Raw genomic sequence first — 17,863 nt, 5'->3', positions numbered from 1 at the left:
GAATTATAGAACAACATATTTTTCTTATGAAATCTTTATGGTATGCGTGACTAGGGGCGTGGCAAGGGTGTGATCAGGGTTGTGACAGGGGCGTGGTTTGTGTCCCTCTTTCTCATCTGAAAAAGTTGGGAGGTATAGAGTTACATCAGCCAAAACACGAGTGATAGACTAGATTACATTTCAGCATTGAACTCCACTTCCTACCGTCCGACTCAGGCTCCTACTGCGCATGCGGGGCTGCACAACGTGCGGGCGGTGTCATGTCAGCTATTGCAGCCTCTCAGATTTTGCAGCCCCGCATGCGCAGTAGGAGCCTGCGCCCCATTACATTGTGCAGCCACGTGTGAAACGTCCTAAATATCTCCGCTTCCGCACCACGTACACCCCCGAAATTTTCAGGGGAGGGAGGGGACCCCCACATCTAGCTCTGTGCCGAATTGCAGCCCCCGAGCCCCGCTGGTTCCCGAGACTGATTGCAGCAAACCTATCTCGGGAACTACCGGGGCTAGGGGGCTGCAATTCGACACAGAGCTGGATCTGGGGGTCCCCTCCCGCCCCTGAAAATTTCGGGAGTGTACGTAGTGCGGAAGCGGAGATATTTCAGCTAAATAATGTCTAACTTCCCACTGAGCATGCGCAATACTCAGTGAGGAAGGCTGCTTCCGGGCTGCAATATCTGACATTACAGCGGCAATAGCTGACATTACACTGGCGCCAACCACAGCATGGCTGCACGTCACGTGTTCCCAGGAGCCGCGCCAACCACTCTGCTCTGCTGCCTGCGTGACGCGCTTCCGGGAGCTCGGAGCCCGCCTTTTCCGGTTGTGAGGCGCAGCCAGCGAATAGGAGAGGCGATAGCTTTTGAAACCGTCCTGTGAGGCGGCGCGTTGTTGGAGAGCGGCGGCGGTTAGGAGATATAAGCGGCACGGTGAGTACCGGGGGGATGCGGGCTGGAGCCGGGGGGCTAATGAGGGGATGCTGGTTGTCGGGCTCTCCTGCTGTGGTGATGAGATCTCTGCATGCAGCTTCCTGGCCTGCTGGGGGGAGAGCTCTCTTCAGTCCTTGTGCTTCTCCACCCCGCTGGAAATGCTCTGCCAAGAGGGCAGCTTGGAGTGTATCTGAGATGAAACCAACATAAATTCATACAGGACTTCCTTCGGCCTGATCACTCCCATTGTGCCTCCTGGCTACTCCATAAGGGCTCCTGGTAACTTTAAAGGGTTCTCTTGTAGGTTTAAAAAAAACAAAAACTAAAACTGACACTTACCTGGGCTTCTATTGGTCCCTGCGGCTGTAATGTCCCGCGCCGTCCTCCTACGATCATCCGTTCTCTGCCGCCGGCACAGGTGTAATTATTCGTCTAACTAGATGAATAGAACTGTGGCTGCGCAGCCATGCGCGTGCTCGCGTGCGCCATTGGGAGCTTACTGCGCAGACGCAGTACGAAGTTTTCTTGTACTGCGCAGTTAGCTCCGATGACGTGTGGGAGTGAGCATGTGCACGGCTTCTATTCGTCTAGTTACATGAATAATTACACCGGTGGCGGCGCATCGGAAGAGGACTGCGGGACATTACAGCTGCAGGGGTCCGATAGAAGCCCCAGGTAAGTGTCAATTTTAGCTTTTTTAAATCCACAAGAGGACCCCTTTAAACACTTGAGGACTGCAGTGTTAACCCCCCCACCCCTAGTGACCAGAACATTTATGACTAAAATGCCACTGCAGCTTTAAGGCGAAGCCGCCGTCTAAAAGTCGGGGCGGAACTCTGCCCCCAAGCAGGAGATGTGTGCGCATCCTGCATGCGATCTCCTGCTAGCCCCATAGAAGACCGTTTATGCCAATCAGCGTGCAGTGGTCCTGGGGCTGCTGCAGTGCTCACGCCAATTGGCGTGGAGCAGTCGGCAATAGGTTAAAGTGAATGTTTACCCATTTAAAAATAAAAAAAAGTCAGATACCCACCTAAGGAGAGGGAAGGCTCGGTCCTAATGAGCTTTCCCTCTCCCGGTCCCGCGCAGGATCCCCCGTAGCAGTATTCGACCAGTTCGGTCAAATACTGCCATTTCCGCTGCCGAAGGGATGTTTCGGGAGCATTTGGGCTCCCGAGGATGGGGCCGCTCCATAGTACGCAAGCGCCCTCTATGACGCACTCGCGTGTACGTAGTATGGAGCGTCCCGTCTTCGGAAGCCCAAGTGCTCCCGAAGACCTCCGAAGTCCCTGCGGCGGCGGATGCAAACGGGTGAGCCAGCGCAGCACCGAGGGCACCGGGAGAGGAGAGGGAAGGCTCATTAGGACAGAGCCTTCCCTCTCCTTAGGTGAGTAACTGACTTTTTTATTTTTACATTGGTACCCATTGGCTTTAATCGTTTGGCACATGCGCAGCGCGGCCATGTGGGCTCCCTGACGCTCTCCCATAGCCAGGAGAGCTCTGCGTAGTAGTACTGTGCAGAACACTCCCAGCGATGGGAGCATGGCGGGGTGCACATGTGTGACCGGGCCACGCATGCACAGCAAGCCCCACTCCCGAGGTTACCGGGGGACCCAGGAGGTGGAGGACAGTGCCAAGGGGGCGATCAGGCAGAATGGGGCTGGAAGAAGCCCCAGGAATGTATGAATTTATTTATTTATTTTTTGCTTCATCTCAGGTTCTTTATAGTGAACATGTAACATGAAACTAAGGGACTTTTACTTACCTGGGGCCTCCTCCTGCTCTCCATTGAGCTGCGTTGAAGTCTGCGATCCAGCCGGGTTGTGCGTAGTCCAGGCTGCATGGCTCACAGTAGTTCCCTTGGTCGGAAGCGTTCTGTGCTTGTGCCGGATGTTTTCCTGCCATGGAAGCACAATAGCAGGTGCATGTGGCCGAGCATGTGCAGTAGTCCCTGTGGACTTTACTGGGGCTGGAAGCAGAGCAGCTGAAGCTCCTTGTCTACTTTAGGGGACCCTGCAGGAAATCTCATAGGGATCAGTTCTCCAATCACAACACTTTCTACAGCACAAAGCATTGTGATTGGCCTAATAGTGTGTGGGCGTAGTTTTCTGCAACCTGTTGGAAACAGCAGTTACAGTGCTGTCCACCCAATCGCGCTAGCTGAATCTCCCTAGGAGAATTCCTACTAGGTCCCCTAAGGTAGACTAGTGCCCAACAGAGAGGACAACAAGGGAGCAGACTGACTAAATTCTTTTGTTTCAAATATCTCTGGTACACTTTAAAGAGGAGCCATACTAATCTTAGAAAGAAAACACATGTATAAGTAGATAAATACTTTCTCTAATTACATAACATGTATTGCACTGTCTATGTTTTGATTTTAGTGATTTTTTTTTTTTTTTTTTTTTTTTTACAGTAAAACATTTTCCATTTTAACTGTGGCTTTTTTGCAGCCAATCCTGATGTAATTTCCTCCCTTAGGGCTGGAACCCACAGGAGCGCTTTTGGCAGCGTTTTGGCAGCACTGCGATACGCTAGCAGTTTGCCAAAACGCTGGGCTAATGTTAATGGATGGGGCAACTTCCACAGGAGCGTTTGCGTTTCCCAGAAACGCAAACGCAGGACCTGCAGCATTTTGGGAGCGTTAGCGCTTCAATGTAAAGTATTGAAACGCTAGCAGAAACGCTCAGCAAAACCTAAACTGAGCGGTTTTGCTAGCGTTTTGCAGTTCAGCACACTGTAACAAAATGAAAAATAATTCACAGGACCAATCAGGATAAAAACGCAAAACGCTAGGCACCCGCTGGGGAAAAAAATACAATGTTGCAAAACACGACCAAAAACGCGCATGAATCCGCTTGCAAACCGCTCAGACAAAACGCTAGCGGTTGCGTTTTGCGGTTTTCAGTGGGTTCCAGGCCTAACTCTCCTCTGCCTGATTGTGTATGCATAGCTTGCCCTTCACTATAGAAAGTGCATTGTCTCAGCATGAGAAATACTGGCCAATCAGAGAGGAACAGAGGTGTGGGAGGGGAAAACAGAAAGGAAAGAGGCTTCAGCCAATCAGGCTGCATTAGTTAAATCTGAGGGGAAAGTAGAGAAGCAAAAAAAGGACAACCCAGCATGCCCTGCAACTTCCTTTTTATGTACCAAATTTTGTGTGTACGAAATAAGTCGGATAAACTGGGGAATTATCGTTTATCAACAAGAAAAGTAATAGTGATTTTTAAGTTTTGGATTACCTGGTTAGCATCCTTATTTTTTTTTCCAGATAAAAATAAAGAATTGATTTTCCATTTTATGCCCGACAGTTACACTTTAAGACTCTATTTCGGGTAGATGGATGTGGCACCTGTACAGTTGTGCTCAGGGGTGGCCTTTGACTTGAGCGCTCGCTTAGGGAGTTGCATAATCAGGGATGCCAGCAGGATGGTTTCCCTGAGTGCTCTGCCCTCCTCCTAGGCCAGGCGTGTCCAAAGCTGTGGTGGGGTCAGCAGTAGTAACAGGCATGGATTAGCAGCTGCCACTGTGCTAACTGCGCACAGTATATGGGTCGATTCCCGTGGAAATGTCACAGGCACAGTGTACCTAACTGCAGTCAGCAAAAATTGTTTAATTATACTAGTTTGGCCCCCTAGCTAGCACTCTCAAGAACGGCGATATGGCCCTTGGTCTAAAAAGTTTGGCCAACCCTGTCCTAGGCCACAGCGAGATGTTACTCGTGTTCCGACGTTAAAGTGGATCCGAGGTGAACTTTTACACATTGCATAATTGTTCCTTTCCTATTGTTTATAAGTCATTCCTCAAGCCAAATACTTTTTTTGTTTTTGTTTTAATACTCTAATTCCCTATAAACTAAAAAAGCCACGCCCACAGAGTTTCAGAGAGCCTTGGCAGTAGCAAGGGCTCATGGGAGCTCAGTCTGGGCAGGAGGAGGGGGAGGTGTTACTAGCCAGAGATTTCAGAGGCAGAGGGGAGGAGGAGAGGGGATTAGGCTGATGGCTCAAGATACAGATAAGCCTGCCTCTGTGTAATGTTTACAAACAACATGGCCCTGTCATTGTATCACAGGAATAAATATATTCTATTAAAACTGTTTACAGCTACATTTGTGTAAACCATCTAAACTTTAGATAATATATATAGACAGGTTACTTGTTATAGATAGTTTTTCATCTCGGATCCGCTTTAAGCGATGAAACTTTCTACCAGCTTCCTTTCTCCATGGCCATCATGAGATCTGCCAGCATATTACATAGCGCTGGACAATAAGTAGGGATACATTCAATAGTAACACAAGGTTATACATTATAAGACAAGGTTATACAAGGCAAAAGGGGAAACCTGAACATGCAACGTGGGAGCTGGTTGCAAGGGTCCAGTATATTAAGTTCGAGACAGTCAATGGGAAGGTGCCATTGATGAGGGCGCATGATCACGTGGGATACACTAGGGAAAGGAGGGCCCTGCTGAAGCCTTACAATCTAACGGGGGAGGGTAGGACACACTAGGTGGGCGTGTAGTATAGGTGATAGGCGGATGGATTTATGGCATGGTGGAGGTGGCAAGGAGTGGATGGGAGTGTGAAATGCATGGGGTGGTCAGCTGAAGGTCATTGGTGGACCGAAAGGGGTGTGAACAAGTTCTGAGATGTAAGTAGGGCCAGTTTTGAGCACAGGTTTGTATGCCAGGTGCAGAATCTTGAAACTGATCCTGAAGTGGACAGGAAGCCAGCGTAGGGCTTTGCAGAGTGGAGACGTGAAAGCAGAGCGGTGTGAACAATGGAGGAGTCTGCCGCATTCATGAAAGTGTATATTGAGAACAGCAGGGGCCCAGAACCGAGCCCTGGGGGACTCCCGGTGGGGGTAGAGGAGGAGCCATTGAAGAAGGTAGTGAAGAAGCGATTGGAGAGGTAGACGATGATCCAGAACAAGGTGAGAACAGGGATGCCCAAAGACTAGTTATTTGAGGAGGAAGGAATGGTCTACCATATTAAATATGGATGATAGGTCGAGGAGGAGCAGGATGGAGTAACTGCCTTCAGCTCTGGCAAGTGTAAGGTCGTTGACCACCTTGACGAGGGCCATTTCTGCTGAGTTTGCACAACGAATCCTATAGAATAAAATGCAAGTGTCCCTGTGTCATCAACTGAATGGTTGTGTGTCCCTGGCTAGAACCTGAACCAAGTAAAATAAACGCATGATATACCTGCAAATTAATATTACATACGTAATACGTACATCAGTGAAAGGAAAATGATGAGCAAGTTAATGTCCATGTTTCCCTATTGCACAAGTGGTCGATATTCTAGTTTAACAGTGTGCTGATCAGGAAGCTGTTATGGGGTAATGGCCATTTTTCAAAATGGAAGGTGGAGATTTTCATCGATCCCAGTGGACAAACAGGATGCAGTAGAGGAGAAAGAGATTGATGAATAGACTACACAGGAGGTAAGTATGACACGTATGTTTATTTTGACTTTTAATTTTCAGTTCAGGTTTGCTTTAAAGTGAACCTGAACTGAAAATGAAAAGTCAAAATAACCATACACAGGTCATACTCACCTCCGGTGTACCGTAGTCTACTACTCAATCTCTTTCTCCTCTCCTGCGTCCCATTTGTCCACTGTGATCAATGGAAATCTCCATCCTCCATTTTAAAAACGGCCATTACCCCATAACAGCTTCCTGGTCAGCACACTGTTAACCACCCTGGCGTTCTATTAAGATCGCCAAGGCGACTGCGGGAGGGTTTTTTTTTTAATTAAAAAAAAAAAATATTCCATGCAGCCAACTGAAAGCTGGCTGCTTGAAAGGCCACTAGAGGGCGCTCCGGACGCGTCATTCTGATCGCCTCCGGCGATCAGAATTAACAAGGAAGGCCGCAACGAGCGGCCTTCCTTGTTTTGCTTAGCGGAGTGACGTCAGCCGCCTCCGATCCAGCCCTTAGCGCTGGCCGGAACTGTTTGTTCCGGCTGGGCTCGGGCGGCTTGGGGGACCCTCTTTCGCCGCTGCACGCGGCGGATTGCCGCACTGTGGCGGCGATCAGGTAGCACGCGCGGCTGGCAAAGTGCCGGCTGCGTGTGCTGCTTTTTATTTCATGTAAATCGGCCCAGCATGGCCTGAGCGGCAGCCTCCGGCAGTAATGGACGAGCTGAGCTCGTCCATACCGCTAAGGAGGTTAAGCTGTAATATCACCCACTTGAGCCATAGGGAAACATGGACATTACCTTGCACATTCAGTTGTAACTGACAGCTGCTGATACAGAACTGACAGCAACTAGTAATTTTCAGTTCTGACAAAATATTGTCAGAACTGGAAGGGATCACTGTAAGAAAAAAATGGTGAGCCTCTGAGAGGAACGGACGTCATGTTTATTGTAAATAATTTTACTTGTTTCAGGTTCCCTTTAATGGAAAAAACCTTGGAGGTGAAGTGTTTAAACCCATTTGTGTCAAATTGTGTGCATGTTATTAGGTCAAATCACCAGGGTATGTAAACGTTTGAGCAAAACTTAGTAGACCCAAATTAAAAATACAAGATTTCAGAAATAAAATCTATTTTGTAAATTTATTATAATAAATAGCAGCATTGTTTCAGCTGCATGATGACAAATCTAAAATATTTTACATTTATTGGAGGAACCCCTCCCTTCCTTTCATATTGCCGGGACAGAATTCGGCAAACTGGTGGAGTAGGTGTCCAGCAAAGGAGGAATTGCTAATGGCTGCCCCCAGTATAACCCTAGTTATGAAAAGAGAAGGGTGAAAAGCATGCACTGAAATGCTCATAGGCTTGAAGGAGTGTTAATTATCTTTGTATGTGTCAGTTGTGCAACTAAATATTTTGAATTAAAAAAAATTTTGGTTTGGGTCCGCTTTAAAAGGAGCTGGCCCCAACTCACAGTGGCTAACACATCATCCCAAAATGAACAATATTGTTGGTGCCATATATCCAACAGGCATGTGTGTTGGGGTTAGAAACTTGAACTGAATCATTTGGAAATGTGGCAGCTATTGGAGGAATTATCAGACGGGGCCAAATCTGAGGAGTAGACCAGCCCATAGACTTGCATCCCATGCGATGTTTACATGCATTTTCCCCTGTGCAGTGTGTGCTCAAGGTCTGGAGAGGATCAGCTGGTCTGTTTGATTTGATGTCAGCAGTACGTGGTGGCAAAGTTTGGCAAAAAAAGAAAATCACAGTTGCTGTACACATTGCTAGAATTAAATTCATAATCCCTTAAAGAGGTGCTGTCAGCCATACTATCTCAGAACCCCACCCCCCCTCCCTAAATAGATAGATAGATAGATAGATAGATAGATAGATAGATAGATAGATAGATAGATAGATAGATACTTGCTCTACTTTCATCATTTCATGACTAATGTATTGCACTGTCCAGGTTTTGATTTTAGTGATTTTTCTACAGTACAAAAGAGGAAATTCTTCCTAGCATTTCCCATTTTAAGTGTGGCTATTTTGAAGCCAATACCGATGTCATTTCCTTCCTTACACTCCTCTGCCTGATTTGCCCACCTTTCACTATAGAAAGTGCATTGTCTCAGCATGAGAAGTATTGGCCAATCAGAGAGGAACAGAGGTATGGGAGGGGACAACAGAAGGGAAAGAGGCTTCAGCCAATCAGGCTGCATTAGTTAAGTCTGAGGGGAAGTAGAGAAGCAAAAAGGACAACCCAGCATGCCCTGCAACTTCCTTTGTATACTAAATTTTGTGAGTACCAAATAAGAGTCAAGTAAACTGGGGAATGATCATTTATCAACAAGAAAAGTAATAGTGATTTTGACTTTTGGATTGCCTGGTTAGCATCCTTATTTTACCAGATAAAAATGAAGGCTTGATTTTTGATTTTATGCCCGACAGTTACATTTTAAGGCTACTTTCACAGTAGGACGTTGCGTTTGATGCGACGTTAAGGTCGCACAACGTGGCCCTAACGCAAAGCATATACACTATTACAGTGCGACTTTAGTCACATGTTAGAAAATGTATTTACTATAGAACGAAAACGGCGCATGCGGAACATTTTAAAAAAGAAAAAAACATTACTGAGGATGTGCAACACAAGTAATGCAGCAGATTAATCGCTAAACGCACAGCATGCAGCACTTTCTAATAACGCTACACGTTACACACTAACGCAACGTGTGCACTGTGAATGTCGCACAGACTTTGTATTGCTGTGCGTTACTCTGCGTTAAAATATTTTATAACGAGCGACTTTAATGTCGCACTGTGGAAGAGGCCTAAAAATGACCAGAAATCCTTCCAGAAAATGCTGCTAAAATCGCTATAAAAAGCGTTTTGTGATTTTTTTTTTATTTTATTTATTATTATAGTTGGTCACAGCCCTTACTTTCTATATAAGGCTTACTTAATTTATGAGCATCTTGATTACAAGACAAATAACATTCATATTGCGCTTTTCTCCTAGCGGACTCCAAGCGCCAGAGCTGCAGCCGCAAGGATGCACTTTAATGGCAGTCGCAGAGTTAGGGCTAGTGCACACCAAAATCGCTGTTGTTAGCAATTTGCGATAGCGATTTTGTGAAGTGATTTTCAGAGCGATTTTTGAATGAATGAGTGTTTTTGCTCATCCATTCAAGCTGAATCGCTCCAAAAAATGCAACATGCAGCAGGTTTGCGATTTTAGAAAAATCACAATGCTACTGTGGATACACCCTCATAGGGTAACATTAGCCAAGGGCTTTTCAAAGCACTGGCAATCTGAAAAACGCTCAGAAGCGATCTTGGTGTGCACTAGCCCGGAGGCTGTGTTCACATTATAAATCGCCAGTGCTATTGCAAACACTGAGCGATTAATTGCGATTTAAAAAAAAGTTGTTTTTTTTTTTTTTGTATTCGCTTTTCTACGCGCTATTGCAGAGCAATTCTTTTTTTCACTTCCTGATGACAGTCAGGAAGTGAACTTTCACCCATAAATTAATCAATACAGTGTATTTATTCATAGGAGCGCTCGTGAAATCGCTATACAAAGCACTTTTTCAAGCGATTTGCGATTTCTCTATACCTTCCATTGAGCCAAAGCATTCAGAAAATGGTACAGGCAGCGCTTTTGAAAGTGGATCGCAAGTGAACGCTCTCATAGGGAATCATTGCAAAAGCGCTTTTAGGGCGATTTCTAAAATCGCCAGCGCTTAAAAAAAAAAAATACGCAAACTCTTATAGTGTGAACAAGCCCTTAGAGAGTCTTGCCCAAGGTCTCCTACTTGAACATTGCCTTTGGAACACAAGTGCCTTGTAGATTTGGAACCCCCTATGTTGCCACCTTCTATGTGGATATGTGGGGGTGGGGCAGTTTGGTGGAGCTGATACTGGCTCTCAAGCCATGACGGGAATACACAGCGGGCGCTTGTGACTGGCCTGGCCCACGCTGACAAGATGCACCTGTGTATTTATGGTAACCGGCCGGCCCCCTTTTGATATAATGAGGCCAGCACAATTACCAGCAGATCTTGGGAACAGAGCAGGGTTAATTGAGATGGGCCTGTTTATGCAGGCTGTTTTGTAGGAGAGAATCTGTGAAATTAAATTTGCTCCAAGCCACTGGCATATTTTTATTTAAACGTCTGTAGTACATAATTACTTTATTGATCTGAGAGGAAATGAGCTGCGTTAGTGGGCCCTTGTTTTATTTCATTAGTGGCTTCATAGAGGCCTGGGCTTATTAAAGACATATGTCTTGTTTAAACCAATCTTAGTTTCTGGTAATTTAGGAGGTTAAAATACTTAGTAATTAGTGACAGATCTTGTTACAGGGAAGACATTCCTTGCTCATTTATTAATATAGTTGCCACCAGAACAAGCCTTGTTAGGAAGATTCAGTATGATAGCTTGCATCTTTCACAAAACGCAGTCCACTGATCTCAAACTCCATTATCTGCTCGTTTGCCGGTTTAAGGGGGAACTCCAGGGCTCATTTAAAGTTTTACTTTGGTTCTACTATTCTATTATTTGGTTCTTCTATTGCGTCTCCATTTTTTATTTTTTGTTTTATGTTTGTATCTCATAGTTTGAATCTGCTGAAAAATATTGCTTAAAATAGGAATACTTTTGAACTGCATGAAAATGAGAACAAGTCAAAACATTTTTTTTTTTTTTCAAATTGACTTTATAATTTTTGAGAATCAATTTAAAAAACATTCAGGGCTCGTTTCCACTATCGCGAATCTGCATGCGTCCAACGCATGCAGATCCGCACATGTAATACAAGTGGATGGGCCTGTTTCCACTGTAGCGTTGTTGAGGTGCGTTTTTTTCAGCGTGAAAAAAACGCACAAAAGAGCCAACGATTTCGCCTGCGTCGGGAATCCGTGCGAATCGCCGCTAATGTATTTAATAGTAAAAACGCATGCGTTTGTTACATGCGTTTTTACCTGCGATTTCGCGTGCGATTTCGCACCTTTTTCAATTTTATTTAGCCCTGGCAGTGTCATGGTTAATTTCGCATGGCACCCTGCCATGCGAAATCGCGGGTAAAAACGCATGTGGAAACGCATCCGCATGCGTTTTTACAAGCGTCGGAATGCGGCCGAAATCGCGTCGCAACAGTGGAAACAAGCCCTCAAAGAAAAAAGGTTTTTAAACTCAGTAAAGTGGTATTTTGCTGCAGTGCACTATACTGCATCAAGCCTTGGACAAAGGGACACAGACGGGGGACAGGGACACAGTGTTGGCACAGATGGAGACACTAAGGGAACAGGGACAGAGGTAGCACAGAGGAGTTACAGGGGACAGAGATGGCACAGTGTTCTGACTTAAGAACGGATTCAGGTTAAGAATGAACCTACCCGACACCATCTCGTCCGTTAACTGGGACTACCTGCATTCACTTTTGTGTGGCATCTTTCAGTGTTTTACACCACCTGCACCGCTGGCAATAAGTGGATTCTCCCTACAAAAATACAGCCATTCTATTGTCCTTAAATTGAGAGGGATATGGAGACTGTCATATTTATTTCCTTTTAAGCAATGCTAGTTTCCTGGCAGTCCTGCTGATCCACTGCCTCTAATACCTTTAGCCATAGACCCTGAACAAGCATGCAGTAGATCAGGTGTTTCTGACATTATTGTCAGATCTGAATACATGAAAGATATGTTGCAGCTGTGTAGCAACCCCTGCAATCTCAGATTCACAGGTTCTAATAATCTAGTCATACCCAGAGTCCACCTGGAATCTTTTGGTCCCAGAGCCTTCTGTCATGCTGCTCCTACGTTATGGAACTCCTTACCTCAGCAGATCAGGACAGCTCCATCCCTGGACGAGTTTAAATCCAGACTGAAAACCCACCTGTTCAGTTTGGCTTTTGCAGAAATATAACTTTTGTTGTGTGAATACTTCATCCTACTACCAATTACTGAATGAGAGAGCCTAAGCGCTTTGAGTCCTATGGGAGAAAAGCGCTATAGAAATGTTATTGTATTGTATTGTCTGACAAGATTAGCTGCATGCTTGTTTCTGGTGTGATTCTGACACTACTGCAGCCTAATAGATCAGCAGGACTGCCAGGCAACTGGTATGAAACACTTGAAACAAGCCTGCAGCAAATAATTTCAGATTTGTCAGAAACATCTGATCTGCTGCATGCTTGTTCAGGGTCTCTATGGTTACAAGCATGAGAGGCAGAGGATCAGCAGGACTGTCAGGCAATGTTCATTGTTCAAATAAAAGTAAATATTGCAGCCACAATATCCCTTGCTTCAGGTTCTCTTTAACTTCTTGCCGACCGCCTAACGCAAAATTGCAGCGGCAGAGTGAACATGTTGTTCCTCCGTGCTGCCGTATAGGGTCATCTTGCGAGAGGCGAGATTGGATGGGAGCTCGCACGAGCGTGCTGTCCTGTAAATAAACAGAGCAGGGCACAGCGATCAGCTTGCCAGCGTCTGATCAGAGCTGGCAGGCTGTCTTTTCTATTTAAATACATAAACGTATTTATATAGCGCTGACATCTAATGCAGCGCTGCACAGAGTATTGCCTTGTCACTTAATTGTCCCTCGGAGAAGACAATTACAGCAACAATCAAATACCACCAAAAAGAAAGCTCTATTAGTGAGAAGAAAAGGAGGTAAAAATTCATTTGGGTGCTAAATTGTATGACCGAGCAATAAACCGTTAAAGCTGCCCAGTGCTGAATTGTAAATTGTAAATGTCACTGCGGTGTATAAAACTCTGGTCCTCAAGTGGTTAAAGTGAACATCCGGACTAAGAATCGACTCAGCAGCACTGAAAAGGCTTGGTGTTTCTTTAACAGTTTCACAGCATCAGAACTTTGTTTCTCTTATCCAAGCCTCATTTTTAGCTGCACAGAAGAAAACTGCCCGGGCTTTTTTCCCCTGATGCTGTGCAAAGCATGATGGGATTTCTGATGTTGTTGCTCTCGTTCTGCTGTTTTGGTGCCATTTTTTTTTTTTTTTTAACATTTGGAATTTGACATTTGAAGCCTAGCATGTGCAGCTGGGAGGGGTTATCAGGACACAGGACAGTTGGAACTGTGTCTCATGCTCCCTGTCACCTCCTTTCAACCAAAAAGATGGCAGCCCCCATGAATCACAAACATTTGCCTGTTCTTTTAAAACAGGGTGGATAAAAAATTATATTGCCTATCTATTCTAATTAACATAACTAATGTAACTTAATGACAGTATGTTTGTTTAGGCTGAAGTTCCCCTTTAAAGCCAATGTTCATTTTTTTTTTTCTTCGGCATGATGCCCAATCCCCACACACTTATGGGGTGGTTCTACTTGATAGGCGGTGTAACCTCTTTCATTAGACTGCTGTGCTCTGTTGTTCTTGTATGCTTCTTGTTGTCCAGGCGCCACCCCAACCTCAGGGCCACGCCCTCCTCTGAGTCTCCAGATCTGTGATCTGGTATCTACACAATACGTAGATAAGAGGACTCCGACCTGATGTGTGAATAATGCTGAATACACACGGTTCGTTCCCGCATCGAATGCGCCACTCGATTTCCGACAAATCGATTATTCCCGAACATTTCCGAGCGCTTTTCGATGATTCTTAGGTCGATTGCCATGTAAAGTATTGCAAATCGACCTAACGATTTATCGAACTGCGAATCGGACATGTCGGAAATAAACGCATCGGGAATCAAGCGGCGCAGTGACGGGAATCGAGCGCGGGAACGAACCGTGTGTATCCAGCATAACAGATATCCAAAGCAGGCTATTATTTAGTATTTATCTAGCGCCAACCTCTTCCGCAGCACTTTACAGAGTACCTAGTCATGTCACTAGCTGTCCCTCACAGGAGCTCACAATCTAACCCCTACAATAGTCATATGCCCATTGCAGTCAAGGGCCAATTTAGGGGGAAGCCAATTAACTTATCTGCATGTTATTGGTATGTGGGAGGAAACTGCGGTGCCCAGAGGAAACCCACACAGACACAGGGAGAACATACAAACTCCTTGCAGATAGCGCCTCAGCTGGGATTTTAACCGGGATCCAGCGCTGCAAGGCGAGAGTGCTAATCACTATTCCACCATGCTGCCCAGGTTCTAGAGGAAGCAGTGAATTCTATTTTAAATGATGTATTATATTCAGATTATCATTTATGCTGGACTGTTTGTACAAATACATGTTCCCTTCTATTCTCAGATGACCGGATCCAATGAGTTTAAGCTAAGCCAGGCCCCAGAAGACGGGGTGTCTGCAGTGAAGTTCAGCCCAAACACCTCGCAGTTCTTACTGGCCTCCTCCTGGGACTCCTCAGTCCGCCTCTACGATGTTCCTTCCAACACCCTGCGGCTGAAATACCAGCATGCCGGCCCCGTCCTGGACTGTGCCTTCTATGTAAGTATGGAGGTCGTCGTCTTCATCCCTTTTTTAAGTGGACCTGAACTCTTGCACAGGACTGAAGGAGAACATAGAGAAATGCACCTGTGTGTATTTAGAGAGTTTAGCCTGTCTAATCCTTCCTCATCTGTGACTAATCACAACTGTAATTTGATCTCTCAGCATGTCAGCTGGCTCCCTTTGCAGAGCTAACTGGTAAACACTGGCTGATAACAATATGTCTGCTTCCATGAAAGCAGGAAGTATACACACTGCAGATTTATTGCAGGAATTGTATCAGCTGTAACAGATAAATGTTTTTCTTTAAATGTTGCTGCAGCACAATGACACAGTGGCAGGTCATTGTGCACAGGACATGTCTCTGTGTCCTATTAAGATTTGAAAATGCCGCCTCGGGTTCTCTTTAAAACGCTGGGGGAGGCGCCCTTGATGATATTCTACTATAAATATTTATATAGAGGAGAAGTGTAAAGTCTTACGCTCAGGACAAAGATGGAAAGGAAAAGGTATAGTGATACACAACAGACAACACGTTTCACGGGTCTTGATCTGCTTCCTCGGGTCAATACAAGTGCCAGAGAAGGTTTCCGTCACGAATGAGAGCACCTAAAATTCCAATTCTGGAATGCAATTCTGTGGTACCTGGAAACGTCCGAGCAATTGGAAAATTGGATCGGAATGCTCGAATAGAATAATAAAAAATAAAAATCGTATGGTGTGTGGCCACCTTTTGTGTGCCATGTGGTTGTCTATCCTACATAGCAACAGAATGCACCCCAAGCCTGTAGCCTAGCAACATATCTGTACAGCACTCTGACCCTGAACTGTCACCCGAAGAATCAATTTCCAGTACCATAAGCAACAGTCATTATGCATGTGTACACACCTTAAAGAGAATCTGAAGCGAGTATAAAACTCGCTTCTTCTCTTATATTCACCGCCGCTATCGTGCCTCACAACGGGGGTCACTTACCCCCCAAATCCCCTCCGTCCTCGCCGGGGATCTCTTCCGCATTGAGGCATGGCTAACGGCTATAGCCCTGCCTCACGCGCGTCTGTCGAGGCGGCGATGCGCCGCTGATAGACGCGCTGTGAGGCAGGGCTGCAGCCGTTAGCCCTGCCTCTAGGAGCAGCAAAATCTGACCAATTTGGTCGTTGATTTTGCAGGGGGGAATTGGGGTGTAAGGTATCCCCGTTGTTCAGCGGGGTAGCGGCGGTTTAGCAGGGGCACACATGCCCCTGCTGAATATAAGAGCAGAAGCAAGTTTTTTACTCGCTTCAGTGTCTCTTTAATAAAATTCCTTAATTCCTGGGAGCACAGAAAGGGTTAACCTTCAGTGTTTACATATCAGCGCAGAACTAGCTTCACCAGCCTTATAAATTACTGGTGAGCATCCTGCAGCAATGACAACCTTACATCACAGGCTCTTTATTTACACTGGAAGTACTCTTTAATGCATACATGTCAAATGCCAGCCTGCGGGACATATCTGGCCCTCGGAGCCATTCAATTTGTCGTTGTTCCCTGCCCGTGGTTTCCTCACTTTGCATTGTTTGGCCATTTCTAGCCACCAGGGGGCTATACTGGAGGTGGAGAACTGTATAGGGTTTGGAGGGGAGCCATTAGGCACCAGGGAACTACAAGGGAGGGAGCAGGACCACTAGACACCAGGGAACTGTATAGGGGAGGGAGGACCACTAGACACCGGGGAACTGTATAGGGTTTGGACGGGAGCCATTAGACACCAGGGAACTACAAGGGAGGGAGCAGGACCACTAGACACCAGGGAACTGTATAGGGGAGAGAGGATCTACAGGGTTCTACAGGATCACTTTAGTGCTGTATCTATGGTACATTTTATATTTACTAATGAGTGACTTTTGTGTTGCAGGACCCGACTCGCGCTTGGAGTGGAGGTTTAGATCATCAGTTAAAGATGCATGACTTGAACACAGATTCGGGTAAGTATGCCTATTGTAATGATTCCCAACAAAATCTGACATCAAATTGCCAGATCTAAAGTGCACTCCATATTTGTCGAGGGCAAAACAAATAAATCGGTCTCCAAGTTTAGTGCTTTAGCCGGGGCTAAGTAATCAGAGTCATTTTTGGGTACCTGGAGTCTGAATCCGGAAAAAAACAATCTGACTCTTAATAAATGTAAACTGAGAGTTGTATGGACGCCTTAACACTTACAATCTTGATTAATGTCCTCTTATCCCCAACTTTGTTCCCTTCTACAAAAAGTAATGGCAAACCTCACGCCAAAATATGTTGCATCAGAGCATGTTCCCTTTGAATGGAAAGATTACTAGTTCAGCAGCACCGTATTTTAGCCTGTTGGGTGTAAGCCCCCCTGTAAATTGCCTTCACTTTGGGGGGCATTTATTAAGAGTGTCTGGGACAAAAGATTGGTAGGTTTTTAGGTTTTTAAATCCATGCACAGTTTCCGTATTAAATAGGAGGAGTTAGGAAGGTTTCTCAGTTGTATTGATACCGGCAGGCTCTGAGGGAGGAATTCAGCAGTGGGGAGGAGCTCTTCACAAATCATGACTAGCCTGCACTGCACATTCTGTGCAAGTGCTATTTAGCACTGCTTAAAGAGGAACTCCAGCCTAAACAAACATACTGTCATTAAGTTACATTAGTTATGTTAATTAAAATAGGTAGGTAATATAATCTCTTACCCACCCTGTTTTAAAAGAACAGGCAAATGTTTTTCATGAGGGCCGCCATCTTTTTGGTTGAAAGGAGGTGATGGGGAGCATGAGACACAGTTCCAGCTGTCCTGTGTGCTGATCACCCCTCCCAGTTGCTAGGCAACATGAATAACATCATAGGAAATCCCATCATGCTTTGCACAGCATCAGGGGAAAAATGAACGGGCAGTTTTCTTTGATGGGAGGAGCTTAGCTAAAAAATGCAGCTAAAAATGATGCTTTGGTAAGAAAAACAAAGTTCTGATGCTGTGAAACTGTTAAAGGAGTTCTGTGGGGGGTTTCTGAGGAGAAAAACACACTTACCTTGGGCTTCTATTAGCCCCCTGCAGCGGTAATGTCCCACGCAGTCCTCCTCCCATCT

General features: G+C 45.6%; 1 protein-coding gene across 1 annotated transcript in view; it reads left to right on the top strand.

Moving 5' to 3' along the window:
- Window positions 1–818: 818 nt before the first annotated feature.
- BUB3 (BUB3 mitotic checkpoint protein) overlaps window positions 819–17,863 on the top strand; it is a 33,131-nt gene continuing 16,086 nt past the window's right edge. Inside the window, exons 1-3 of the mRNA XM_068258270.1 lie at window positions 819–928; window positions 14,584–14,778; window positions 16,674–16,743. Coding sequence (XP_068114371.1) covers window positions 14,584–14,778; window positions 16,674–16,743 — 265 coding nt within the window. The 5' untranslated portion in view covers window positions 819–928. The remainder of the gene's footprint in view (window positions 929–14,583; window positions 14,779–16,673; window positions 16,744–17,863) is intronic.

This window comes from Hyperolius riggenbachi, chromosome 10, assembly GCF_040937935.1.
Source record: "Hyperolius riggenbachi isolate aHypRig1 chromosome 10, aHypRig1.pri, whole genome shotgun sequence".
In the NCBI taxonomy this organism is placed as follows: domain Eukaryota; kingdom Metazoa; phylum Chordata; class Amphibia; order Anura; family Hyperoliidae; genus Hyperolius; species Hyperolius riggenbachi.
This window is presented reverse-complemented; position numbering and strand designations above follow the sequence as displayed.